Genomic DNA, 27,621 nt, shown 5'->3' with positions numbered 1-27,621 from the left:
CAGATTTGGAAACTTGCATATTTATTGAATGCCTCTTGTTTTTCATCTGTCACTTCAAAACAGACTAAGAACTCTGATATATTTTAGTGTTTCACCTGTATTATAACATTTTCTGGAATTTTTAGCTCTTTGTTTCTGGTTCTTTATCTGCTTGCAGAGGCTCATTTGACACTAGAATCAATAGCTAGCTTTCTCTGGAGCTCATTGCAGTGGAGCAAATCTGCAAATACCGTTGCACGAGTACCGGCTAATTGAATTTTCTCCGCAAGTGACTTTGCTTGTCAGGCCGCACTACCGGCCAGAGGTTCTCACGTTTGTTCTCTCTGCTTCGTTCCCTAACCCTGCAGTCCACCGGGGATCAGGCGTTAGAAATTCTCCAATACCTCTTCTCCAATGACCTTGACGTGCCCGTGGGCCACATCGTGCATACCGGCATGCTCAACGAGGGTGGAGGGTACGAAAATGACTGCAGCATAGCACGGCTGAGCAAGCGCAGGTGAGCCGGCTGCCGCTCTGCTCCCTCCGCCTAATGGCTGTGGCGGAGCTGAGCCCTCAGCTCACCTCTCCAGGAAGCTGTAATAACACTGAGGACAAAAAACATTTCATTAAGTCAGGGCCAGTTCATTAGCAGCCCAGCACGCACACACAAAAAATCACCAGGAGGAAAAAAAAAAAAACCCACCAGATTATGTAAAACTTGGTGTGGAAAAATTAGTAACTCTACTGAGGAAAAATGCCTTATCTTATGTTAGTAGGTCTGTATAATTTCTTGGCACTAGCAGAAAGCCAGAATCTTCTGTTTTGTCATTATGTGGTATATCCTAGAAGTATGTGCTGTTGGCCTTCCCTAAAAGCTAAGAGATCATTCACCAGTATTCTGTTCGTTGCTTTGAAACTAGCTGAGAACTTACTGCTTCCTGATCATTTTCCTGCTGCCTGGTTTTGATTACTTTTGGGTCTCACTTTCAGTTTCTTCATGATTTCTCCAACCGACCAGCAGGTCCACTGTTGGGCCTGGCTTAAGAAATACATGCCAGAAGACAGCAACCTGATTCTGGAGGACGTCACCTGGAAATACACTGGTAAGGGGGCCCTCTGCAGTCAGCTGAGCGAGGAAAAGCCAGCTGATCGAAGTTGATCCAGATCTGTCTTCTCCATTTGCCTTCTCTATATCTGATATTCAAAAATGAGTGTCAGAATTAGAATCTTGGAAGAGGCTCCTAGTCATAGAAAACTGATCTCTAATGCTTCCCCATGTTTTTATAAGTGAAGTGTGAATGAGTTAGTGCTTCAGTTTCTTTGTGTTTTGTTTACTGCTGTATCCCCTACAGCCAGCATAACAGAGTGCAAATATTTGTTGAATGAATGAGTGACTCATTATTAAAGTATTTTTATATTTATTACCTAAGTATTATTTTCTTCAAAATTTCCCCTTAGTTTCTTTTTCCTTTAATGAGTAAATACTTTTTAAGGATAGATAATTTCCGTATTATCTCTTCCTCAACAGTCTTCTCAGGGAGCAACCCCTCCTCTTCTGCCACCCGATTCCAGCTTTAACCCCTCCCTACCCTCAATGGACCCCTGCCCCTCACCTCCACCAGGCCCTCATCCTCAGTTCATCGTGGTAGCAAATATGATTACCTTCTTGCTACCAGATTAGAAAACTATAGCTTATTGAAGCAAGCCTATTTTCTAGTCCATTTAAGGGTATTTGATGTGTAATTAGCTTAGGTGCTGTCGTCAACGTGACAGAATCCAGGCTGGGTGGGCAGCTCTCCTCAGGGCTCTCCTGGTACTGATTTGGGTTTGGGGCTTTTTCCATCATGTAGCCACATTGGGAAGAGGAGGGGAATGGGAATTGTTTTTGTTTTGTCTTGTTTTTAAATATTAATTTATTTATTTGGATGTGCCCGGTCTTAGTTGAGGCATGCAGGATTTTCATTGCGGCACACGGGATCTTTAGTTGCGGCATGTGGACTTCTTGGTTGCGGCATATGGGATCTAGTTCTCTGACCAGGGATCGAACCCGGGCCCCCTGCACTGGGAGCATGGAGTCTTAGCCACTGGACTATCAGGGAATTCCCGGGAACAGGAATTGTGCAGGGGGGTTTTGGCCAGCCCCGGGAGTGGGCTCCTATCCCCTGGCCTCATGATCCCAATCAAGTTGCAAAGGAGGCTGTGGAGTTTTGTCTTCCTTTGTACCCAGGAAGAGGCAACACACTAGCCAGGCTGTCAGATGCCAGGAGTCAGTAGCAGCATTTAGCAGCCCTGTCAGGAGAAGTGTATTTGCCAGAATCAAGGTCCACCCTAGGATTGCCTAAGCAAACGGACATTTTCATGGTCTTGCCACCCAGACGTGGCCATAGGTGAGCAAGTCCAGAACAGACCTTTCCCATTGGTTCAGCTGTTCACCTGGAGCAGCCAGACATCTCTTGTTCTTTTCCGTTTAGCCCTCAATCTGATTGGTCCTCGAGCTGTGGATGTGCTGTCTGAGTTGTCCTATGCTCCTATGACTCCAGACCATTTCCCAAGTCTGTTTTGCAAGGTGGGTACTAGTAAAGTTCTAGTTTTTAAATAAGCAGGGAATATTTTTTTTATAGAGATGGCAATTACATGTTTTCACTATGGTGTTAATACCCACAAAGCGTGTTCTGACTTTCATTAAGCAAACAGAATGAGTAAATCCATTTCTTTATTTTTCAATCTTCATGTTCTTCTTGTTTAATACACATTGATATCTTTGAAGACCTAATTTCTCTGAATATCAGTTCTATATATTTATTGATTTCTGTAGAGGTGGATTAAATTTTTAAGTTATAGTATTATGACGCGGATGCCAAAAAATGCCAGTCGAGGTCAGGTCCCTTCTCCCCATGCAGTGCTTCCTCTTTTCCATACACAAAGTAACTTCTGTGTATGTGGCACCTTCAGGTAAGAAATGGTTTAGGTGAATCCCTAAACAACTTACTTAATTTTCTTTCTTTCTTATAAATTTTCTTTCTTATACTTGGCAACTAGAGCTGAGTGAAACAAATTGTAACTGAATAAAAGGAATGATAACTGAGCACACTCTGTGGGAAGTGGCTGATTGGAGAGGTCCAGACAGACATGTTTTGGCAGCCTGTAACAGGCAGCTTCCGGGACAGTGACTGACGGGATGCTCTTTGAAGTGCAAACCGAAGTTAGGATCCACCTCTTAAGTGATTTTACAGCTCTCCTTTTTCTCCATGGCACAGTTAAAGCAACAGGAAACTCTGTTAGCTGGCAGCAGACCCTGTCACAGTACATTCTTTGCTCCTTGAAAAAGTAACCCACATGCGTGCGCCTACGGTGTACTGCACTATGCCTGCTCCTCGTGGAAACAGTCTGCTTTAGGGCCGTCTGGGGCTTACCACTTCCCATTGCAGGAACGGTGATTGAGTCAGGGGCCCCTTTTGGGCAACTGAGCTGCTGGAAACATGTTTTGAACATGAGAAGCCCAGTCTCTTCCGCCAGGGTAGCAGGTGAACGGTGTTCTTTGGTCATTCGGCATCATCTTCTGTGGGGCAGGTACCCAGGACTTGTCTGCCAGGTCCTCCAGAGAACACATTTGCCTGGTCTTCATCGCTCCCGGCATCTCTGACTAAAACAAATCTTTAGCATGACCTTGTAAAAAGAAGTATTTCATGCTTGTCAAAGACTTTGCCTCCACTTCCCTCCAGTAGCTTGGCTGGCACTCCTGAACTGGGGCTGTTCATGAGAAGAGGCATTGGAAAGGCTGTGCTCTGTTCCTAATGACCCCAATGCCTGGAAACAGACTGCCTGAGGAAGAAATTTTTATTCACATGTATCTCCATTAGGGTCCAACACAGGGTACAGAGCTCATGAGAGGGGTTGCCTCAGGCATTCATTCCTCTAACAAACATGGAGGGGCCCACTTCCCCTAACGAGTTTCCACGATGACCTTCTCCCTTTGTTTCCACAGGAGATGAGTGTGGGCTACGCAAATGGGATCCGGGTGATGAGCATGACTCACACAGGAGAGCCAGGATTCATGCTTTATATTCCTATAGAGGTGAGAACCACGAGAGGATGGGTGCTGGCAGGGTTAGAGCGCCATGTCCGACCGGGCCTTGGTCACTGAGGTAGGCTGCGTTAAAGAGATTTTAACGTTTTTAGCTAAGTTACGTACTTTTTTTGTGTAGGTAATATATTTACATGGTCTAAAAATAAAAACCTCTAAAAAGTATTCAGTGCCACCCGACTAGTTCCCACCAACCACCACCAGTGATATAATTGTTAGTTTATATCATGTCAGAGATTTTTGTGCATATGGAAGCAAGTTCAAAGATGTATTCATAACCCTCTTTTTTAGAAACACAAATGGAGGCTTACTGCTGTTCTTCATCTTGATTTTTTTTTACTTAGCAATTTAGAGATTTTTCCCTGCCAGTACCTAAAGAGAAAGAGCTTCCTTTTTCTTTTTTTCTTTGTTTTTTAATGAAAATGATATAGTATGCCATTATATAGTTGAATCGTAATTTATTTAACCAGTCTGGTACTAATAGACATTTATAGGGTTTCTAGTCCTTTGCTGTTATAAAAAATTCTGCAGTATACAAGAGTGTCTTTTTCTTTATTGCTTGTACCAGCACACAGAGTTGTCAAACTTCGGGCTGATGGGTGCAGTTTCATGCAGGAGATCAAGCTACTTTTCAAAACCCATCTCACTCTGAGTAAAAGCCCATCTGCAGGGCCCACACAGCTCTGCCGACCCTTCTCCACACTGCTGCTCCTGATCTCACCCTGTCTTCTTGCCTCTCACGCCTTGCTGGACATGCTTCTGCCTCAGGGCCTTTCCACTTGCCCTTCCCCTTTCCTTGGCGTATCCCTCCCCCCGTAGAGCCTCCCAAGCTCACAGCCACACCTGCTTCAGGTCTTATTCACACCTCACCTTTTTTTTTTTTAATTAAAAAAAAATTTTTTTTGGCCATGCCGCACGGCCTGTGGGATCCTAGTTCCCCAGCCAGGGATTGAACCCACGTCCCCTGCAGTGGAAGCACGGAGTCTTAACCACTGGACCACCAGGGAGGTCCCCACACCTCACCTTTTGTTTTTGTTTTTTTTTTTAAGTTTATTATTTTTGGCTGCGTTGGGTCTTCGTTGCTGCCTGCACGGGCTTTCTCTAGTTGTGGCAAGCGGGGGCTACTCTTCGTTGCGGTGTGCAGGCTTCTCATTGTGGTGGCTTCTCTTGTTGCAGAGCACGGGCTTTAGGCGTGCAGGCTTCAGTAGTTGTGGCACGGGGGCTCAGCAGTTGTGGCTCACAGGCTCTAGAGTGCAGGCTTAGTAGTTGTGGCACACGGGCTTAGTTGCTCCACGGCATGTGGGATTTCCTGGACCAGGGCTCAAACCCGTGTCCCCTGCATTGGCAGGTGGATTCTTAACCACTGCGCCACCAGGGAAGTCCCACCTCACCTTCTTGAAGAGACCTTATTTAAAGTTGCAGCCTCTGGCCCCCTCCTCCCTAGCCTCCTTCCCTGTTTTATTTTTCTCAAGAGTGCTTACCACTGTCTCATAGAATATATATTTTCTTTATCTTGTTCATCACATTACCCCTGTTTAAATGTAGGTTTGCTAAAGGCAGGGATATTTAACTTCTATATCCCCAGCAGTTAGAGAAATACTTGGCACATAGTAAACGCTTAATAAATGTTGCATGAATGAATGTTCTGGCAGTATCTTTTGTCCATTTTTGTATTGAATTATTGGTCTTTTCCCCCAATTTCTAGGCATTCTCTGAATCAGCCAGCCAGTCCTTACTATTAAGTTGTAAATTTTTTTTCCAGTTTGTCATTTGTCTTGATTTGTTTTTTTTGCCACGTAGAAGGGTTTTTTTATACTTTTTTTTTTTTTTTTGGCTGCATTGGGTCTTTGTTGCTGGGCGCAGGCTTTCTCTAGTTGTGGCAAGCGGGGGCTACTCTTCATTGCGGTGCGTGGGCTTCTCATTGTGGTGGCTTCTCTTGTTGCGGAGCACGGGCTCTAGGCGCGTAGGCTTCAGTAGTTGTGGCATGTGGGCTCACTAGTTGTGGCTCACGGGCTCTAGAGCATAGGCTCAGTAGTTGTGGCACACGGTCTTAGTTGCTCTGTGGCATGTGGGATCTTCCCAGACCAGGTATGGAACCCGTGTCCCCTGGCAGGTGAATTCTTAACCACTCTGCCACCAGAGAAGTCCCAGAAGGGTTTTCTAAATTTTACTTTTTATTATGGAAATGTTTCATATGTTGCAAAAAAATTTTTTTGTAGGTGAATTGATGAATCTTTTGTGGTTTCTAGAGCTTAATACATAGAAGGGGCTTCCCCACTCCAGAGTTAAAAAATTTTTCCACTTCTGATGCTTTTATAGTTTGTGTTGTTGCTATTTATGGGTTTGTGTGGTTTGTTTTTTCATATTTAAATGCTCCAACCTTTTGCACTGTCTCTTGGTACACTTTATGAGCTATGGATCAAACTACTTTTTCTAACATGGATGACCAGTTGATGTGAGATTCTACCTTTATCACATACTAAGTTTCTATATATATATAGATTTATTTCTGGACTTCTATTCTACTTGTGTATCCAGTATCACATTGTTTTAATTACTGAGTCTTTATTGTATATTTTAATACTTGGTAATGCTTATCCTCCCTCATAGCTTGGAAAACTCTGGAAAAGAATAATTCCTGTTTCCTTATTTTTCCTTATAAACTTTTATAATCATCTAGTTAAAAACACCCTGAGTTTTTGGATTGTGTTATGTTTGTAAATTAGGAAGAATTGACATTCTTTTATATGTGTTGAATCTTACAATCAAAATATACCTTTCTTTAATGCGGGTTTTTATTTTTTTGGTGACCTTCAGAGGTATTTTGAAGTTTTCTTCATGTAGACGGTATACATTTCTTAAATTTATATGAATAATATTTTGGTGGTGTTGCTGTTGTGAATGGTATTCCGGTGTCTTCTGATTTATGAAAGCTTTTTTCCCTGTATATTAATGCTTTAACCTGTTTCCCTCCTAAACTATTTTACTGTTTATAGCTGTTTTTTAGTTGATTCTCTGGAATTTCCAGGGTTCAGTCTTACCATACACAAACAATAATAGTTCTTGTTTCTTAACAATTTTTATTCCTGCATTTTCCCTTGTCCAGTTGTGACAAGTAGCAGTGATCTTCAGCCTCGACATGTTTTGACATTAGTCATACTACTCGTGGTGTTAGGTTTCCTTTTAATTATTAAATGAAGCATGGATTTACCAGCCCATGAAATTTTATCTGCTTTTCCACACTCAGAAGTATTATAATAATATCAAGGTGAAGGGATTATTCATGATTTGAGAAGAGTTGATATGCATGTAGCTGATATGTTTTGCCTGTACTGAAGTGCCATATGGTCATTCAGGTGTTACCACCTGCTCCTGGGTCATTAATCAGCCAAGCCCATCAGGAGGGAGAAGCCCTGTTTTCTACCCAATTTTCCTGGGCTGGTCCCGTTTTTATGGTTTTCCGTGAGTCCAAGAGGTAATTTGTGCACTGCTTGGGTTCTTTTCAAGCTGGCTTTTGTCCTCAAGAAGCTTATACTTGTCTCTGAGGAGCTGCCTTCCAAAGCATGGTGGCAGATAGATTGGTTTGTTCACACTCAATCCCTGGCATCTAGTGAGAAAATGAGTAAGTAGTGGGGATCCACTTTTTGCTTTGCTCTTCTCTAGCCCAAGACTACTCACCTGCTTTAAATCTTTCCTCCTTTGTCTTTTTAATTCAAGTATGGAGCATTCAGCTTGAGACACTGAACCTGCCCGAGATACAGCTTATTCTTACTCTCGTTTCCCAGCCAGTCTCCATTGGTCTCCTCCACCCACCTTTGCTATTTGCAGTGTTTCACTTACACACATACCACAGGCTGTGTTGTACCCAATAGCTCAGACTCCCTTTTCCACATCTAAAGTTGTCTTGATCACAGTGGTCTGTTTAGTCAATGCCTGTTCGGCTGCAGTAGTGCAGTTTATAGAGCAACATACATTGCCAGGATAAAGAATTGTGATACCAATGAAGCAGATTTTTGGTTTTGTCTTTTTCCCCATTTTTTTTTTTTTTTAATTTATTAAGCTTTGGCATTGGTTACTTTTATTTATTTATTTATGGCTGTGTTGGGTCTTCGTTTCTGTGCGAGGGCTTTCTCTAGTTGCGGCAAGCGGGGGCCACTCTTCATCGCGGTGCGCGGGCCTCTCACTATTGCGGCCTCCCTTGTTGCGGAGCACAGGCTCCAGACGCGCAGGCTCAGTAATTGTGGCTCACGGGCCCAGTTGCTCTGCGGCATGTGGGATCTTCCCAGACCAGGGCTCAAACCCGTGTCCCCTGCATTGGCAGGCAGATTCTCAACCACTGCACCACTAGGGAAGCCCTCCCCCCCAGTTTTATTGAGATATAATTTACATACATCATTGTATAAGATTAAGGTGGACAGGATAATGGATTGACTTACATAGACTGTGAAATGATCACCACAATAAGTTTAGTTACTAGCATCCATCATCTCATATAGACACAATAAAAAGAAAAAAAATTTTTTTTTTCCTTGTGATGAGAACTCTCAGGATTGACTCTTAATTTTCATACGTATCATACAGCAGTGTCACCTAGTCATCATGTTGTGCATTATATCCCCAGTACTTACCTTGTAACTGGAAGTTTGTACCTTTTGACCACCTTCCTCCAATCCCCACCTGTAACCACAAATTGATCTCTTGGTCTGTGAGTTTAGTTGCTATATTGGTTTTATTGTTGTTTTTTTAAGATCCCACATATAAGTGAGATTATACAGTATCTGTCTTCCTCACTCCTCTGTGTCTTGTTTTGTTTTACTTTTACAGTTTTTAAAGTAAACAGTGTAGTTTGTTGTTGGGCTTTAGACTTAACAGAGTATGTTTAGATTATTTGCTTTCAATTTGGAAAACTTTTGTTCATTTAAGTTATGTGATACTTAAACGTGTCTGGAACCAAGAACAAAACAACATGAGAGACGGGATATTGTGGGATACGGGTAGGAGAGCTCTGATTTTCAGGGTCCTCTGTGACTCACTCTAGGTCTCTTAAGATATGCCATAATCTGTGTGACAGATCAGAGCTGTGCATGCACGTCTAGAGTTGTGTGTAACACCAGTTTCACAGCATAGGCCAGTGCATAAGGGAAGGACCAAGTTCAGGGAACTGGGGCAAGAGAACAAAGCCAGTGGAGGGTGCATGGCTCTTGGAGAGGCAGTTACGAGACTGGTTGTTTACTGAGAGCTTCTGTGAGTTATTATTTAATAAGTGCTATACACTGAGATCCTAGACATTTTAGAGAAGTAAAAAGATAAGGGTGCTGCTTTCGTGGAGCTTAAGCCTGGGCTGCAGCACTTTGGTTCCTGAGGATTGTAGACAACCTTCTCCCTTGTCCAGGTAACAGTGTCAGCCATCAGGCACTGCCAGACAGATTCCATGTTTTAATTCTGAAGGTCTGCTGGTTACTGACCTTTTGTCTCTCCCTCTAGTATGCCCTGCACGTATACAACGAAGTGATGAGTGTTGGACAGAAATATGGAATCCGGAATGCTGGGTATTATGCTCTTCGTAGTCTCCGAATTGAAAAGTTTTTTGCCTTCTGGGGTCAGGATTTAAACACCCTCACCACACCCCTGGAATGCGGACGAGAGTCTCGGGTGAAGTTAGACAAGGTACTGTACCTGTGCGCACTCCACTCTGCTCTCAGCTTCCTGAGCAGGGAGCCTGCATGAGAACAGGAAGAGCTGAGGTGGGAGGAAAAGTGTATAGGTGTTGAGACCTCAAAATGTATCTATGGGATAAAACGCTTAATATGGAAACATCATAAATAGACGACACTTCTTTGGGGCACTTTGCTCTCTTTTAGACTGAGTGCTTTCTGGGCAGTTTTTCTGAGTTGATTGTGGTAATTCATTAATATGCCATGAATATATATGTACAAATGAGTCACTTTACATTCAACTGCCTAATTTTTTCATCATCACCATTCAAGAGGATGAAAAGTCTCTTTCCCACCTCTGAGCCCACCCAATCCCACTGCCAGCTTGACCAGAAGCAGCAGTGTCCTGCCTCTCCTTGTAGAGAGCTTCGTGCAGTGCAAACAGACGAGTAGTTTCCCCTCACCACTTTCTTAACCTTGGTGGTTGGATACTATATACTTGGTATATCGCACCTTGCCCTTTTCACTTAAAATATCTTAGCAGTCATTCCCTATCAGTATAGTAGATCTCTGGTGTTCTTTTTGAGCAATTAGGTAACTAACTATTTTTCTCTGATTTGGAAAATAGGGAAAAAACATAAAGAATAAAAAATTGCTTTTTTTTCAGCGACACGCATTGTTAAGAGTTTATTTTATCCTGCTCTTTTTTGGACATATGCATATGTAAATATTTATGCATTGAATACAGATATATATGCATGGATTTCTGGTTGAGATTATATAAAAACATTGTTTTTCTAAAATAAATTCTAGCAGTCATTTTCAAGTGTTGATTTTTCTTCCTATTTTTGTTCTGTGTGGTCTTGTGATTGAAATGTGTTTATAAAATAGAAAAGAGAGCGATATGTACCTGTGTTGTTACAAGAATTCTCTGCAGGTGTCTTTCATACTGGGAATGCAGTTTTCCGCATGGGGGAAGCACACTTTCTCCAGAGCTTGCAGGGGTGTGGTGGGGAGTGGGCGGCCCACTGCAGTGACACTGGGTCCCGAGTGGTGACGCTGTCTCTGTGCTGCCTCTTTCCTAGGGGATGGATTTCATTGGGCGAGATGCCCTGCTGCAGCAGAAGCAGAACGGGGTGTACAAACGCCTCACTATGTTCATCCTGGATGACCACGACACGGACCTGGACCTCTGGCCTTGGTGGGGGGAGCCCATTTACCGAAACGGGCAGTACGTGGGCAAGACCACCAGCAGCGCATATGGTTACACCCTGGAGCGCCACGTGTGCCTGGGCTTTGTGCACAATTTTTCCGAGGACACCGGAGAAGAGCAGGTGGTGACAGCAGATTTCATCAACCGGGGAGAATATGAGATTGACATCGCAGGACAGCGGTTCCAGGCCAAGGCCAAGCTCTACCCGGTCACCTCCCTCTTCACCCATAAGCGCCGAAAGGATGACATGGAGCTAAGTGACTTGCACGGGAAGTAATGCCAGGCAGTCTCACCACCTTCCCACCTTCTAGTCATCTTAGGAGCTTTTCTCCTCCTCCTGATCCCATCCCTCTTCTTGATTTAACCTTCTTGATTTAACCTCTGCCTCCCACCTCTTATCTCCCTGATATAATTTGAAGCGTTTAAAACTTTTCCTTTGCACCCTCTCTTGTCCCTCCATCTTCTCCTCCCTCCTGCAGTTTCCCATCTCCTGATACTCACTCTGGGCTGGTCATCCCTCCACCCATCTCAGGTTCCTGTGGGGACAGGAAGGCAGGACAGAGGTAGACTCCACTTGTGGAAGTGGGTTACAGTGACAGCCTGACTTCAAATGCTGTGTCTTGAAGCAAGGGAGGCTTGTGGTGTGCAGGCCTCAGGGTAAGAGTCCATCTCCGTGGGGCTAAGTTTTCTCGGAGTAACCTGCGAATTCTGGCTAGCTGCTGTCTGTGTGATACAGCCGTGTGGAAGAGCTTACACCTTTTAGCCAGGTAGGTCCTTCTCCCGTTCCTTTGTGCTGTGGGTCGGCACCCTGATACCTCTAGCAGGAGGATGACCATCTACCTCGCTGATGAGAGGCATCGTGTGGGCGCTGCCTGGGGTTTAGCACAGATAAGTAGTTAACCATCCTGGGCCTCGCTACTGACCCAGTTATCAGACTGTTGGGCTAGGGCCACCTGCCTATAATTTTCTTCATCTCTTGCTAATCTGTATAATGAGGGGGGTTGTGGTTTATTTAGCCGACTAAACAAGCCACAGTGTTCGAAAGGGAAAGACCATGTTGCCTTTAGTGTTGCTTTTCCTAGCTGAAAGGGTCTGACCTCAAACTAAGCTCCAGCGATGCTGAGTTTTCTATGAAACAGTGCTGCTTTTCTCTCAGCTATTCACAGGTCAGTCACCCCACCTTGATGTTCCTCTTCTCCGAGTGCATGTGACTTTCAGTTCAGCCTCATGTGTCCCTTCCACAGGAGGCCCACTGGCTCAGTGCACGCTCTCTCCTTTAGAAGAGGACAGGGGAGGCAGGACAAGCACCCTGGCTGAGTAACTAAACCTGTGGCCACGCTGAGTTGAAGAGAGCTACTGGGACCCCAGGGTTGCTTCCCCCACACAAAAGACACAGATCCACACAGAGATGACCCACTTGGGTCCCTTGAGAGTTCCCAGTGTGGAGAGCGTATGTTACCTGAGTCCAAGGTCTGCTTTCCGTCTTCTCTTTCCAGACATCTCTCCACATCTTCTGGAATAGAAGGTGACTTGGGGTAAGAGCGCCCTGCACACTTTTAAGCAGTGTCTCTGTTTTCTAAGGGTGGAACTTGGATCGCACAGACTGTGGTATCCATCCCCACACTTAATTTCCCCTTGCAAACAAATGGCTGCTAGAGATTATAGCCTTTGTTATCTTGGTATCTTGGATGCATTAGTTCTGATAGGTCTATAAGTATATTAGAGACAATCCTTTCATTTTATTAGAGCAGCTTACAATTCTCAGGTGTCTGCCTGCTCTGGCATTTCTCTGGGATTTCTGTTGACCCACTTGATCACTGACTTTAGTGTCCATCTTCTTACGAGGTCTTCATTGATTTAATGAGGGAGTATGTGATTAGAATTCTGTCGGGGGGCCTTGGTATTTTGGTGCAAATGTGAATTTAACTAGCTGAGAGATGCTGCTTCTAGGCAAAGAGGAGAGGTGCTGCCCAGCTGGAGAGCAGGAAACTGGCACCAGACAATGCATGTGTTACCAGCAGGGAGCCGACTGACCCCAGAAGATGGAAACAGATGTAGAACTAAAGGTATCCCATGCTCACACCACTGCAAAGTCGTCTTCATAAATGGAAAGTTATTTGGGATTGAATCCAAAAGAAAATCTAGATTTACGCATAAATTACATCTTGTCCATAAGTAGGGGAGTAGGGGTCACACTTCTAAGACTCTAAGACTCTGACAAGATGTTAAGATTCTGGGGGGAATCACTTGTTTATTGAGTGCCCTGAAACTTACATATTTATCTTCCAGCACTTTACAATTCATCCTTCAAGTCTCCTTTGGTTCATTCAAATATAGGCAATATGAATCTGGTAGGTTTCTCTATTTGGTCCTAAACAGAAGGGGTGACTCTTTCCTGCCTCAAGCATAGTTGATAATCAAAACATCTTCATTTCTGTGTTATCCCCAACTTGGGCACTGGGATCAAATGTGTTTGCTTTCTGTGACAACTCACCTCTCCCTGGAGATTGGAGGGATTGTTCAAGGAGTAGCCGGACTCTTGTTTTAGGTGGTTGGTACTTTTTTCTTCTCTCTGAAATGATCTGTTATCACCACTTCTGCTGTATTGGGAGAGGGGCTCCACAATCTTCTCAGCATATGCAATCGAAGAATCATTTTGAACCTAGAAACACAAAGTGTGTTGGCTTCAAACAGATGGAGAATCAAGGTTGCAAGTCTCCTGTGAGCCCTCTCCTCTCTTGAGATAAGCCCCTAGTTACTTGTGCCACATGTAAATCCCATGGTCATGAGACTGACATTGAAGATTTCTTGTCTGTGATAAAAGCTCTAATTCAGAAAGTTTTTAGAGCAAAAAGGGACGGACAAGACCTACCTGCTTGGATACCACAATTTGATGTCCTTTAACTTGTGTTTTGGTCACATAGCACTGCATGGGCAGGACATGCTCCAGGAGAGAAAACTGAACAGTTCCCACTACGTTCTAGTGCTTTTCTGAGGAGTCCCTGTACCCCCAAATGCAAGAGATGCCATTTAGCCCAGTGATTAACCCCAGTCTCACTTTGGCCCCAAAGTTCCCATTTCTGCAGGAGTAGCAACCAAGTCACTTGTTTGATTCTTATCAGGAGGTGTGCTGGCCCTGGATTCTACCTCCTTGTACAGACCAAGAGTTTTAGCCATATCTCTTCTTTCCTAGGCTGTTGTTTCCAAGAAAGTAACTCAACGTGAAAAATAACTCTTCAGCTTTCTCCTTTCTCCTGCCTTTTGCATGCATTTGCGATGTTAACCCCTCCCCACTGCCACCATGTATGTGGCAGGAATGATAGGAGCTTCCTAAGGTGATTTTGCTTCACTGGAGAGATGACCCCTCTGCCTTGATTTCTGCCTCTGTAAAACAACTGCACTGGCTGGCTTCCAGGCATTAACTACACGTTCCTTTTTATATCTTTGTTGCCTCTTGGCCAGCGTAGGCAGCAAGGATCTAAGTATCTTTGGTATCTAAGATAGAGATTTGGTCAACAGTGCTCAATCCTGAAGTGTAAGTATAACCTACTGTGTTCATTTTCTTTCTGCACACCCCCCCCCCCCAATCCCTCACAAACTTTGATATAAGCAGCATTTTATCAACAGGAGGTAGGGAAAAGTTTCTCACGAGTAAGGAATTTTCATCTGGCACATGTCATGTGCAGGCACATGGACTCAGGAGCAGCACAGTTGAGTGGAAGAGATGGTAGATGAAATAATAGGCAGTAGCCGCGTCCTGCAGTGAGTCGTGAGGGAGCTAGGGAGCCACGCGTCAGAGCCGCTCCCCACACCCACCGCCACCGCCCTCCACTTTAAGGTGCTCCGTTAGTTGTAAGGCTCCTTCATTGTCATCACGGGGCTGGCATCTGCAGTCCCTTAACCATGACAAATACACTATTTTTCAAGAGGACTGAGTATTTTTGTACGTCTTTGCCTTCTCTTTTATCCATTAAACACCAGAGTTGTTCCTTGTGTATGATTCGTGACTTCTCTGAGCAGAACCCTTGGGGAATTACACATTTCTTCATGGGCCATTTTTCTCATGATATTTAGATACACCTACTTTCATCCTTTGCAGACTTTCTGCCTTCTCATTTTTCTGTCTCTCAAGGACAGAAATTGTAAGAAGTGGAGAGGATAATTATAGCATCTGTTTCAATGGATCTATGCCAGGATTTCCTTTGCACACCAAGAACTGGAGCTTGGGGCACCTCTTTCCTCCAAGCCAGGTTCTAGTGCCTTACACTCCAGAGTGTCACATGGTGGGTGGAGACGAAAAAAAGTACCTTCAACAGATGGGTGTAGGGTCGAAAGCTTCTGCAGCTCGTTTCAGTGAAGGGTCTTCCAGCAGCACAGCTAACACTTTACTCTCTGGTCAACTCTTGGGATGTAAGAAAATGCCATTGTAATTACTGTAAAGGCTACAACTCGTTCTTTGCATTTGTAAACATGCAGTTCAACTCAGCCCTTTTCTATCCCATGTGTAGCATCAGCATGTGGTCCTGAAGACGTGCGAGGCACTTTACTAAATGGGATGTTTCTCACGAGCCCTGGTGATGATGGGCACACAGGGTGACAGAGCATTTCTGCCCTCTGCGAATGTGGTATTAATGGTGTGCACTGTATTTCTATCAAGTCAGATTTCAATTTTATTTTATGTTACTAAGTTTGTAAATGAATAAACGGACATTTTCACTACTCTTGCCGTGTCTGCCTGAGAAATGTCCTGCATCTGTGGTAACCAGATATATGTATTTGCCATCACTAAGAATAAACCCTGTACATAAAACCATTTGTACCTGTTCCCATAGTGTACAAGAGAATTTGAGAAGAGGTAAACAAGATACCTTCCCTCCTTGCGATGGGGGGCATGGCTGTGGGGGAAAAGCCCCATTCCTCCTCCTGCAGTCCCTATCACTGTCACTGGACTTGACATGCTGCCTTACACTTGACTTCGTAGTAAGAACCTGGCACTTTACTCATCACGCAAGTATTGGGTTGGCCAAAAAGTTCATTCGGGGCTTTCTGTAAGATGTTATGTAACATGAGCCCATGTCTGTGTGGAAAACGAGCTGTGTGTGTATTTTTGCTTATAGCAGTAGGAAGAGAAAAACATCATCAGAGAGAAGCAGCCAGTGATCTTTTACTATACTTAGCTTCCATCCAGAAATTTAGTCACTGGACTTCTATCCTCTTTACCCAACTGTTCTGTGAGCCACCACATCTGGGAATCCATAGGTAGGCTAACATGTCTAACAAAAATTTCATCATCTTATGGTCCAAACCTGCTCTACTTCCAGTTTCATGAATGAGCAACATTTGTTATGACTGAAGTAGTTCCAAAAAAACATCCCACTGGCTCCAAGGCTAACTCCAAAAGAGGAGTTCTAAAAACATTCTGTACAATGACGTGTCTGGAACACGGGGAGAGCCTCCCATGGCAAGTACTTTCAAGGGGACAACTCTCTCATGACATGTGCCTTCCTCTTACTATGAACATACTGGATTAGGTATATCACAAACCCTATGAACCAGAAGTAATTCCAGAAAGGAAGAAGCCCTGCAAGCCGAACCTGAGTGGGAAAGACTTACCTTCCAGCTCCACCAAACGAAAGGCCAGCAGAGTTCATTCCCGCCAGGACGAAGTAGCCCTGCACTGAAGGGGACTCGCCCATGATGCACCTCATGTCCGGGGTGAAGGTCTCAGGGCAATTCACCAACTTCATGATCTCCAGAGTCTCCAGTTCTGGCATCCTACACAGCAGGGAACTCAACAGGGGCTCTGAGCAACAAAAACAGACCCAAACACAGTCCTCAGCTTTAGGGGATTCAAAACTCCCTACCCCTTACACTTTTCTACTCCCCATCTCCTTTCAGAAAATGTCTTGTGGAGGTTTTCTAAGATGAGCCAACTGGGCCATCTATCAGAAGCAGAAGCCTTGGGGAAGTATGGGACATTCCTACAGAGTTCTTGGCATAAAGACGGAGAAAAAAAGATACTCTTTAGAAAGGAAAGGCGCTCTGGAAAAGCAAATACTATATGTGGCCCCAAAATAAAATCTTAAAGGGATCAGTGGTAGTAAAAGAGCTCTTAAATGGCCCCCAAAGAGATTTGCAGCAATTCCAACTTAGGAAATCCTTGCCTTTCACTGCATAAGACAGATTCTCAGCTTGTTTTAAAATAAGGCCAACACCAGGGAATAATCCAGTGGAACAGTGGCAACAGATGAAGCCAGACTGAAGCTGGCTGGTGGGTACATGGGTTCTTTATACTATTCTCTCCACTTTTAAAAGTTCGAAATGTCCCTGAAATAAAGTCCAAGTGGAAAGAGGAAAACTCTTCGTTATAGACCCTTGCATATATTTTGAATTTGGAATGTGACTATCTTAACTATTCAATAAATAAAATTATGTTAAAATTGAATAAAAGGCCGTATTAACACAATTCTGCCTTCTAAAAAATGTCTTCAGGACTTCCCTGGTGGCACAGTGGTTAAGAATCTGCCTGCCAATGCAGGGGACACGGGCTCGAGCACTGGTCTGGGAAGATCCATATGCCGCAGAGCAACTAAGCCCGTGAGCCACAACTACTGAGCCCGCATGCCACAACTACTGAAGCCCGTGCGCCTAAGAGCCCGTACTCCACAACAAGAGAAGCCACCGCAATGAGAAGCATGCGCACCACAACAGAGTAGCTAGCCCCCGCTTGCCGCAACTTAGAGAAAGCCCGGGCGCAACAACGAAGACCCAACGCAGCCAAAAATAAATAAAAAAAAAACTCCTTAAAAAATAAACAAGTAAAAAAATAAAAGGACCTATGGGAGACCTTTTCTTACTACTGACATTCTACTAGATGAAGAAGTGAACCAGGCCCTGATATATTATTAATCTAGGACAAGTTCAGAAGACAATCCTGAACTATACCCACAAGGCACTGCCAGCTCCCACTAAAAATACAGAGGAAGGAGCAGTTCCTTCACAAATAAATCCCAGGCACCAAGTTCTTCTTAAAACCTGGAAAGGGGTCCCCCGAAGACCAACTATTGCCAAAATGGAAGGACCCCTATAAAGTAATTTGAACCACTCCCACTGCTGTCAAAGTGCAAGGGATATCTAGTTGGGTACATTTGTCCAGACTAAAGCTTTTACCTCCAGAAACCCCGCAGGTTAACAACAGAAGAACAATACACCTGTAAGCCACTGGAAGATCTGAGATACCTATTCAAAAGACAGGCACCTTCGACAGATAAGTAAAATAATGTAGTAGGTTGGACTCCTGTTTGCCATTCTTGCTACTGTACTCAGCGGATCATACATGAACATCTTGTTAAAAATGTTGTAGAGCTTTATATGCTTAATCATCAACATAATAGTCTGCTGTCTCCTAATTGTTTAAGTACTAACAACAGTTATGTCCTTCAAGGGCTATCTGGTCTTAACAACTGTGAAACAGACATTCAGGTCTGCACCCCCTGAAGGGTTTGTTTTCCTCTGCGGACACCCAAACCATCATATGTTATGGAATTATCGACAGACCCTGTCCTTTTCCAACCAAGCTATAGCATATAAATGCACTGATAATGTGCACTTCATAGGAGAGTGTGCTGTAAGGACTACAGGGTTAAGAGGGATTTTCATCTGCAACAGAACCAGTCAGGCTCACCACCAAACCCAGAAAGCACTAGGAATGATCTTTTTTCTCTATATATGTTTGTTTATTTATTTGGCTACGCAGAGTCTTAGTTGCGGCACACAGGATCTTTAGTTGCGAAACGCAGGATCTTTTAGTTGTGGCATGTGGGATCTAGTTCCCTGACCAGGGATCGAACCCAGGCCCCCTGCACTGGGAGCACAGAGTCTTAGCCACTGGACCACCAGGGAAGTCCCCTGGGAATGATCTTAGCAAGGGCAGAGCTGGCCACAGGCCTGGCAGCTCCATGGGGAGGCTCTACCTATCATGAAGCAACACTGAGATCAGACAGCTTGGTTATACGATGGAACAGACAAGCCTTAATGGGGCTTAAGACCTCTCATTTCTTTGGCTAATTTAGTTCTTGACAATCGTCTAGCTCTTGATAACCTTCTGGAAGAACAAGGCGGAGTTTGTGCGATAAAACTTCCTGCTGCACCTGAATTAGTGTGATAGGACAGGTGGAAGTTAACATTAAGGAAATATACGCCCAGACAGACTAGCTTCACAATTTTAGCAGTGGCGATATCGCCTCCCCTGCCTGGTCAACAGTTAAGGAAGCCCTCCCAAAGTTACCCTGGTTCCTTCCCTTTCTAGGCCCTTTAGTGGCTACTGGTGTTCTCCTTTTGGGCCCTTGTTTGTTTAGCCTTCTGGGCAAGTTTGTGTCTTCTAGGCTCTAACATTTCAAGTAAGACTCATGATGGCTCAAGGAATTCAACCCATTCCAGCAGAGGGTGGCCCAGGTCCCTACAGGTCCTTGGAACAGTCAGCGCGGGACTTCTACACCTCTAGGGTAGGCTAGGGTCTGTGGCCCCTGTCCAGCAGGAAGAAGTTCCAGAAGATGAGACCCTTGGCCCTTTACCCCTTAAGAATAAAAGGTGTAGAATCCCTCAGGGGATAATGAGACAGACTAGGACCTGGGACCCTTTGCTGCAGTGCTTACACCTGAACAAATGAAATACAAACAAAATACAAAGAAACTATAAGGGACTAAAAATAACTATATACATGCATGCACAGCTGGGGGAAATTATGGACAAGACACAAAAAGACCAAAAAAAAAAGCCAACTGCCACTTCTGAAGAGCTGAGAGCAAAAGCAGGGTACTGGGCATGCCCCCTGCACTCACCACCACCAGAGGGGTGGGCAGACCACCCAAGCCACCCCTCCAGCCAACTCCTGGACCCGCCCCTGCCCTCACCTCATATAAGGAACCAGCTCGCTGCCCGCCTCAGAGCGATCAAGGGAAACTGTTACTTGTTTTCACTCCCGCCTGCTGCAGCAGGAGCCCAATAAAGCCTTGCCTGAATTTTTTGTCTGGCCTCATCAATTTCTATTGATTAAGGAGGCCAAGAACCCTGGTTGGTAACACTTCACTAATGTTCTCTCCACCCTCTGTCTTAATGGAAATGCAGCTCTCCTGAGGGAACTGTCACTGTCACACGGCCAGCCCTGTTCCACTGACCTCACCATCAAGAGGCACGGTCGGCATCCTCCTTGCTTCTGAACCATTACCACTCAGTCACGCTTGGAAAAGACCCTGTTCCTTTGTGCCTTAAGCTAGCAGGCACCCCTGCCTAGCTCCGGGCTACTTCCTATTAAGCCACAGGCACAGCTCTCTCTACATCCGGGTTCTGAACCCATAACATGGCTTTTCTCCCAACCTTTAACACCACTTCCTCTCTTCCTTCATCAAAGGAGATAACCTGTCTCATCTTATTCCCCAAAACCCCACCTGTAAACCTCCCTGCATCAGCAAACCATCTCTGCCTTCCTTCACAGGGTCAGAAATTAATCCTTTACAGTGGCCTGGATCCCCCTTCCTGCCCCCTTTCCCTGAACCAAGCTCCTACAACTGTCCTCGCTCTTTCACATACCTTCACGTTTACCTCCTTCTCCTCGGCATTTAGATGTGCTCAAGTACCCCCTCCCCCCGCCCAGGGGATTTAAGAAATAAAACAAAGCTCCAAAACACTCTTCAATTAGCAATTTTTAATTTTTAAAATTCTAAGTTATAAAATGATGGTCTGCAAAAAATCAAAAACAGAAGTAAAGGACTTCCCTGGTGGTGCAGTGGTTAAGAATCCGCCTGCCAATGCAGGGGACACGGGTTCGAGCCCTGGTCCGGGAAGATCCCACACGCCGTGGAGCAACTAAGCCCGTGCGCCACAACTGCTGAGCCTGCGCTCTAGAGCCCACGAGCCCCAGCTACTGAGCCCGCGTGCCACAACTACTGAGGCTGTGTGCCACAACTACTGAAGCCCGCGCACCTAGAGCCCGTGCTCCGCAACGAGAAGCCACTGCAATGAGAAGTCCGTGCACTGCAACAAAGAGTAGCTCCCACTCGCCGCAACTAGAGAAAGCCCGCGCACAGCAACAAAGACCCAACGTAGCCAAAAATAAAAATAAATAAATAAAATTTATTAAAAAAAAAAGAAAAACAGGAGGAAGTTAAGATTTCCCTCCACTCAAAGGTCACCAATACCAGTGTCAATTATATTTTCCCAGAATGTTACTTTTACAGCAGTGAGCTGCCCTGATGTCCACTTGTTTGCCACCACCTTTGTCTTAAGTCCTTTATTACCTTGGCGATGGCACAGTCGGCCAGTGGACTTTTTAAGCAAAAATTTCTTAACATGTATTTCACAACCTGTCTTTTCTACTTCACAATAAATAATGTACAGAAAAGATTGTTTATATTTTGTTTTTCACTTTTCCCCCATCCTACTCTCTCCTGCCCCACCAGGCCACTGCACTCCTCTCACCAGGAACCCAAATGTTGCTACTTTCCCAGGGCACTTTCTGGGCACCATCTCACTCCCTCCTATTCACACACTCTTTCCTTGTTTTCTGTGACGCCTTCTGCTCCGATCACATCTTGCTGGCCTCTCTCCTCTGCCCTTCCCTCTGTGTTGACGTCCCCCAGGGCTCCCTGAGGCCAGCTTCTCTTCCCCATCCACCACTGTTCGGGGTGATTCCCTTTCCTGCCATGACTGATGGCCTAACCCACAGCACTCCTGAGCCTTAGACCTGCACGTCTAGTGGAAGAAGGGCCACCTCCACTTGGACTCCCACAGGTCAAACTGAGCACATCCAAAAGGTAAAGCCATCTTCCCCAATCTCCAACTCTGCTCCACTTCCTGTGTCCCCCAGGAACACCATATACTAGAATCCTGGGTGTCATCCCACATTCCTCCCTTTCTCTCATCTCCTCTCTCCAGTCAATCATCAAGGCCTAACCAACAACCCTACATCCTAAATCTCCCTCCAATGGATCTACTCTCCACCTCCACTGCCTTGAACTGAGCACAGCCCGCCATCCTCTCTCAGTTTACTGCAGAAGGTTCCCAACTGGGCTTCCCGCCTCTCATCTGCACACCATTCTCCCCACGCCCCACAGCCTTCACACAGAGGCCTGAGCATATCTCTGAAATGAAGATCCTATTTCGTGCGCCTGCTCAAACCCTTCAATGACTATCTGGTGCCCTCAGAAAAAGTCAAATTCCTTAATACGAAGTGCAAGACCCTGCTCACTTCTTATCTCTGACCTCATTTCTCTTCTCTCTCTCCTCTCACACTCTAATCAAACCTAAACTACTTTAATTCCTCACACGTGTCAGGCATGAACTTTCTCTTCCACCTCTGGGATTTGTGCAGACTGTTCCTTCTCACTGGCATAGTTCCTGCCACCCCTCCCCCCAAATAAAGATAATCCCCGCAGCTCTCAGCCTGTTTGACATCTTATTTGTTCCCACTCTCCCCCCAACACTCAGTTAGGTAACTGTTCTATATTCCCCCAAACACCCTGCACAAGCCCCAGCTCAGAGCCAGCCACGCTCTGTAACGGTCTGTCTGCCAATCAGGGAAGCAAAACAGCAAGCCGCGTGAGGACGAAACAGACTTCAGAAGCAGACAGATCTGGGTCTGATAATCTCCCCCACCACTCATTAGCTGTATGACTTTGAGCAAGTTGTTCAATCTCTGTGGTTCGGGCTGCTCGTCTGTTACATGGGCTAGGAATACCTACCTCACGTGGCTGCTGCAAGACTAAAGCAGAAATACAGGAACAACATGGCAAGTGGCGCCTCAGAAGCACTTGGAAAGTGGTAGCCTTTAGCCCCCTGGGATAATGGAGCTCTCTGAGAGCAGGGACCACCTATAACTTGATCAGGGTTTTCCCAGCAGTCACCGTAGGCACCTTGGAAATACAACCTGACAAATACATGAAAACAGAGAACAAAGGAGATGGGGAAAAATTTCAGTGATGACTCAGATCTCAAGGCTAGGCCCCCAGATGTGAGGAGATCTCTAAATAACCTGATATAATTTTTTTTAAAAAGGTTATATTCTTATAGGTAGTTATGATGTGCCAGGTACTGCTTTATGCATACAACTAATTTAACCCTCACAAATCTAGAAGGAAGATGTTACAATTTTTATTCTACACTTGAGGAAAAGGAGGCACAGAGACGTGAAGTGACTGATCCAAGATCCTACAATACTGGTGAGTGGCAGAGCCACAGTTCAAAGCCTGCCAGTTCAGCACTACAGTCTGCCATTGAATCATTACTTCATGCTACCTGTAAGTTAGGATTAGATGATTAAAAAAGGGTAGCTGTGAGGGAGGCCAGAACCACAAGGCACTTCCCCTAATAGAAAGAAGGAATTGCAGGGCTTCCCTGGTGGCACAGTGGTTGAGAATCTGCCTGCCAATGCAGGGGACACGGGCTCGAGCCCTGGTCTGGGAGGATCCCACAGGCCGCGGAGCAACTGGGCCCATGAGCCACAACTACTGAGCCCGCGCGTCTGGAGCCTGTGCTCCGCAACAAGAGAGGCCACGATAGTGAGAGGCCCGCGCATCGCGATGAAGAGTGGCCCCCACTTGCCGCAACTGGAGAAAGCCCTCGCACAGAAACGAAGACCCAACACAGCCATAAATAAATAAATAAAATTAAAAAAAAAAAAAAGAAACCAAGCCTCCTTAATGCCCACAAGTGCTTCTTATACTGCTCCAGCTAACTACAAAATGTCAAATATAGGGAAGAAGATAGCATGTGCAGTTGAAATGTTGGTATTTGTTACCACACATCTGGATATTAAAAAAAAAAAGGAATTGCAAAGGTAGCATTAAAAACATAACAACAGATGAGTTTCAAGATGGAAGAAATACTACTAAAAGGCCAGGATGATAAGAACCAAGAAAAGGATTTTTGTCCTTGTGCTCATCATGACCATCAAGAGTCAGTGAAGTGGTGAGGACAAAAAAAGAAGGATTTACAGTGGATGCAAACAATGCAGGTACAGAAGGCATCACAGTCTATTGCAGTAGGTTTGGCAGCTAAAGCAAAATAAAGCTTGAGAGCAAAGGAGATAAAGCCAGTAGAGAAGAAATGGAAGATGTCAAAGACAACAAAGTAAAACACACACCTGGTTGAAAATAAATTATGTGTTTAATTTCTGCTAAGGAGAAGAGTTTCTGCTAAACAATCTCAATACTGACGCTGGTTATGCTCAGCTCTGCTTACGCCAACAAGAGCAAGAGGACAGCTCCAACTCCTGAGCTGCTCCTCTGCATGGTCACAACACCTTGTACAAACTGGCTGCTGGTCACGAGGGAGACTGGGTGAGAAGAGGCGGATTAACACAACATTTCCCACACCTGCCTCCAAACGAGAGCCACCTGGGACACGTGTTTTAAAACACACACACACACACACACACACACTCACACACTCACAGGCTCCCTCTCTGGAGATTCTGATCCTGCGGTCCAGGGTGCTGTATTTTTCAACAAGTGCACCAGGTGATCAGCCAAGTTTGAGAACTTAATACAAATCTCCAGCCCTAGGAACGTGTCCCCTTCAGCCCGGCTACCTCGCCGCCCCGCAGCCCCCGACAACATGCTTACAAGGCACGGGCGAAACGGACGTGAAGATGCCTGAATCAAATCTCGGTGTCATACACATCAGGCCCAAAGGGTCAAACGTTGGGAAGAGAGCTCACCGGCCCGGCCTGGACGTTTCCACCTAACCTCACCGCTGACTCTGCAGCACTTTTACTGGTTAGTTAAGCACAAGCGGACCGCACGTTGCCACGCGGGAAAACAATTCCACCTGCAGAGACTACCCAGCTGGACAAGCCCGACCCACGCTGCGGGGTGGGGGTGGGGGCTGCCTGCCCGAAGCGGGCATCAGGAGCGAGGTTACCCCGGCCGCCCTGGGCATCCGGGCTGGGCTGCGGGCGCCTGGCAGAGCCGGTGCGCTGGCCCCGGGCAGCCGGGCACGGGTCCGCGAGACGCCACCGCCGCAGAGAGGCTGAGGGAGACCGGGCGACGCGCTGTCGGCCCCGGCGGGCGGAGTCCCGGCGCCGCGACGCGCCTTCCGAGGACCAGGCAGAACCGACGGGAAACGAGGGACGCCGGAAGCCCCCTGACCGAGACCACAGCGGAAAGGGGGGGCGCTGGGGGTCCCGGGCCGCCACGGGCCGCGCGGACGGGGACGCCAGAGCGGCCCCGCAGCTTCTCCTTACCTCACGGGCGCCCTCGGGCTCGGCGCTCAGCAACACTCCGGCTGAAGCGGGTCAGCAGCCACAACCGTTGCCGGGGGTCCCGGGGGCCGGAAGGTGGGACAGGGACAGGGAAGGGGGCGGGACAGGAGGGAGGAAAAAGTTCCCGGGACGCGAGAACCCAGCTAGGGTTTGCCGGCGCTAGTCTCCCTTCCAGCCGCCGTGCGCCGTGACGTCAGGGTAGGGCTCCGCCCCCTGACACGTGGGGCCTGTTTGGGTCTCGCGAGGCCCCGCCCCTGGGTGTGTGTGTGTGGGGAACCGCCTCTCCAAGATGGCGGCCAGCTGCAGCCCTGGTGTTTCAGGGCTGCTTTAGGACTCTAGGCTCGGGCCCTGTTAAATTGTCCAGGTGCAGCCGGGACCGCCAACATGGCGGCAGCCCCGCTGCAGTGTGGGGAGGGCGGGGGTTCTCTCTTCTATGCGAGTCCCCAGGTCTGGTTCCACGTGGCCCACCGCCCAAAGACACTCTAGTCAGGGCGTAAAGAAGATTCTTGGACTTACAGCCGCTTTGTTTTTTGGAAGTCGCCCGCGTCTTCTTGGGCGAATCGCTAGCAGAGCAGATCGGAAATCCGGTCTGCTGGCCCCGCCAGACCTCGGAGGCAGGATAAGAAGACCTGAGCTCTGGGCCGGATCTTACTCTTTGCGCTTTCTCTGTTTGTCTGGACCAGAGAAAGAGGAATCATTCACTACATCCTCTGAGAAGCTCCCCATCACCTTGCTTACTATCACATCGCCCTGTTTTCTTTCCTTTATAGAACTTGTCACTGAAGTAGATCAGTGTTTGTTGATTGCCTTTCCCACTAGTTGCAAGCTCTGCCCTCTGACGACAGAACCTAAATCTCGTGCAGGGCCATGTTCTCAACACTTAGAACAGCGCATGGCACAAAGTACATATTCTTTGAATGCATAGCAATCTAATGGTACAGTCTCCCCTGCGTGTTGGGCCAACTCGCTGGTTCCCATTCTTTGGATTCAAGCCCATCTCACCACACAAGCCGATTTCGTTTAATGGATGGCCTCTTGTGGCCGGGCATCCTGCTGGGTGATGGGATAAACATTGCACATAAAACTACTGTCCAGTTACCGAAGTGTAAAAGAGAATTTGAGAACTGACATAACGAAGACACAAACGTTTACAAGTGTTACTCCCCATGCAGTGGCGGCATGGCTGGGGGAGAAACCCCATTCCTCCCCCTGAAGTTACTACCGCCGTCGCTGGACTTGACATCCAGCCTTACACTGGCTCCATGGTAAGAACCTGGCACGGGGCGTATCCCCCATGTACCTGTGAGCCCATGTCTGTGTGGAAACCAGGGCTGTGCCCATTCTTGTTCACACCTGTGGGGAAAAAAGCTCTCTGTCTGAGAGAAGCAGCCAGTGCGCTCACCACACCAACCTCCACCCACAAATCACGGCGCAGTTTTGCAGTAAAACACCTGCTATGGGCTCAGTGCTGTGCAGGGTGCAGGGCGCTATTTCACAGAGTCCCTGTAAGACAGAGTGATATTATAAGTGTCTCCTGTGCCCTAACTGCCTTACCTTGTTGAAACTTCACCAAAACTGTGTGAATTAGAGCAGAGTATCCCTGCTTGACCTGTGAGGAAAGTGAGGCCTAGAGAAGCACGTTCTCAAGTTGCAGATAATAAAAACCAGGCCTCACATCTAAGTCTTTATGAAGTAGTGAACTATTCAAGTCAGTGCTAAGAAATGTGGTAGAGACAGTGGTGGTGCATTAGACTCACTTGGGGAATCTAAACCCACATCCTCCACATGGACTGGAATCAACAAGGCTGAGAGACACATCTGTTCTTCTAAAGAGCTTTCCAGGAACTCCCCTTGTTTCTGGAATCCACTGGGTGCCAACTCTTGAAGAGTCTGGGGAGAAATAGTAGTTGTGTAAAGCTTTGTGGATGAGGCAGGACTTGAGCTGGTTCTTAAAGAACCTCTGTTTGCCAATCTGTAAAGTGGGGCTAATGCTGGAATGGTCTCAGATCAGCATGATTCAATCACTCTCTTTGTTCATATAAACCAGCAGTAGGTGGCGCTGTGGCCTATGAAATGGGGTTTCCTGGGTTCAGAAAGCCCCTCATATGGAGGACACACTGTGGAGATTAGTTAGAAACCAAGTCAGACTAATAAAATCTCCCCTGAGAGATGATAACTGATAACCCAGCGTGGTCCCTGTGACACAGGAGCAAATGAGGCTCCTTTGGTGTAGCCTCCCAAAGAGGGGTGTGCCCATCCCTCCACTGTCTTTCCCATGAGAGGCTCTGTAGAGTTAGGGACCCTCAGCCACTTGGATCTGGGGCATCATTTGACTGGAGCCTCTCAGAGTCCAAGCTGAAAGGGTTGTTGTGGTGGTTGGTTAAGAGCACAACTTTGGAGCTGGACAGCACTGCCTCTTCCTTAGTGTATGACC

The 27,621-nt window shown here is 46.3% G+C and overlaps 1 protein-coding gene and 1 long non-coding RNA gene across 8 annotated transcripts in view; one reads left to right on the top strand and one right to left on the bottom strand.

Moving 5' to 3' along the window:
* The window catches only part of PDPR (pyruvate dehydrogenase phosphatase regulatory subunit), a 40,022-nt gene extending 24,373 nt beyond the window's left edge, over nucleotides 1-15,649 (top strand). For both annotated transcript variants that reach the window (XM_059905459.1, XM_059905460.1), the window contains 6 exons: nucleotides 348-496; nucleotides 970-1,082; nucleotides 2,451-2,545; nucleotides 3,965-4,054; nucleotides 9,548-9,730; nucleotides 10,803-15,649. In XM_059905459.1, coding sequence (XP_059761442.1) covers nucleotides 348-496; nucleotides 970-1,082; nucleotides 2,451-2,545; nucleotides 3,965-4,054; nucleotides 9,548-9,730; nucleotides 10,803-11,207 — 1,035 coding nt within the window. In that variant the 3' untranslated portion in view covers nucleotides 11,208-15,649. The remainder of the gene's footprint in view (nucleotides 1-347; nucleotides 497-969; nucleotides 1,083-2,450; nucleotides 2,546-3,964; nucleotides 4,055-9,547; nucleotides 9,731-10,802) is intronic.
* On the bottom strand, nucleotides 11-25,430 carry LOC132353957 (uncharacterized). Of its 6 annotated transcripts, XR_009499120.1 has the most exons (7): nucleotides 25,170-25,430; nucleotides 16,544-16,733; nucleotides 15,238-15,332; nucleotides 13,425-13,592; nucleotides 10,628-12,443; nucleotides 9,740-9,782; nucleotides 8,581-8,740 (listed from the first exon to the last, which is right to left on the bottom strand). It is a non-coding gene; the product is annotated as an uncharacterized LOC132353957 (long non-coding RNA). The 6 variants fall into 6 exon arrangements; XR_009499121.1 differs by lacking the exons at nucleotides 8,581-8,740; nucleotides 9,740-9,782 and adding an exon at nucleotides 11-584; XR_009499122.1 differs by lacking the exons at nucleotides 8,581-8,740; nucleotides 9,740-9,782 and having other exon boundaries at nucleotides 10,529-10,798; nucleotides 11,432-12,443.
* Nucleotides 25,431-27,621: the final 2,191 nt, after the last annotated feature.

The sequence above is a fragment of the Balaenoptera ricei genome, chromosome 19, assembly GCF_028023285.1.
Source record: "Balaenoptera ricei isolate mBalRic1 chromosome 19, mBalRic1.hap2, whole genome shotgun sequence".
NCBI lineage: Eukaryota > Metazoa > Chordata > Mammalia > Artiodactyla > Balaenopteridae > Balaenoptera > Balaenoptera ricei.
Note: the sequence above shows the minus strand (reverse complement) of the source record. Positions and strands in the feature narration are given on the sequence as shown.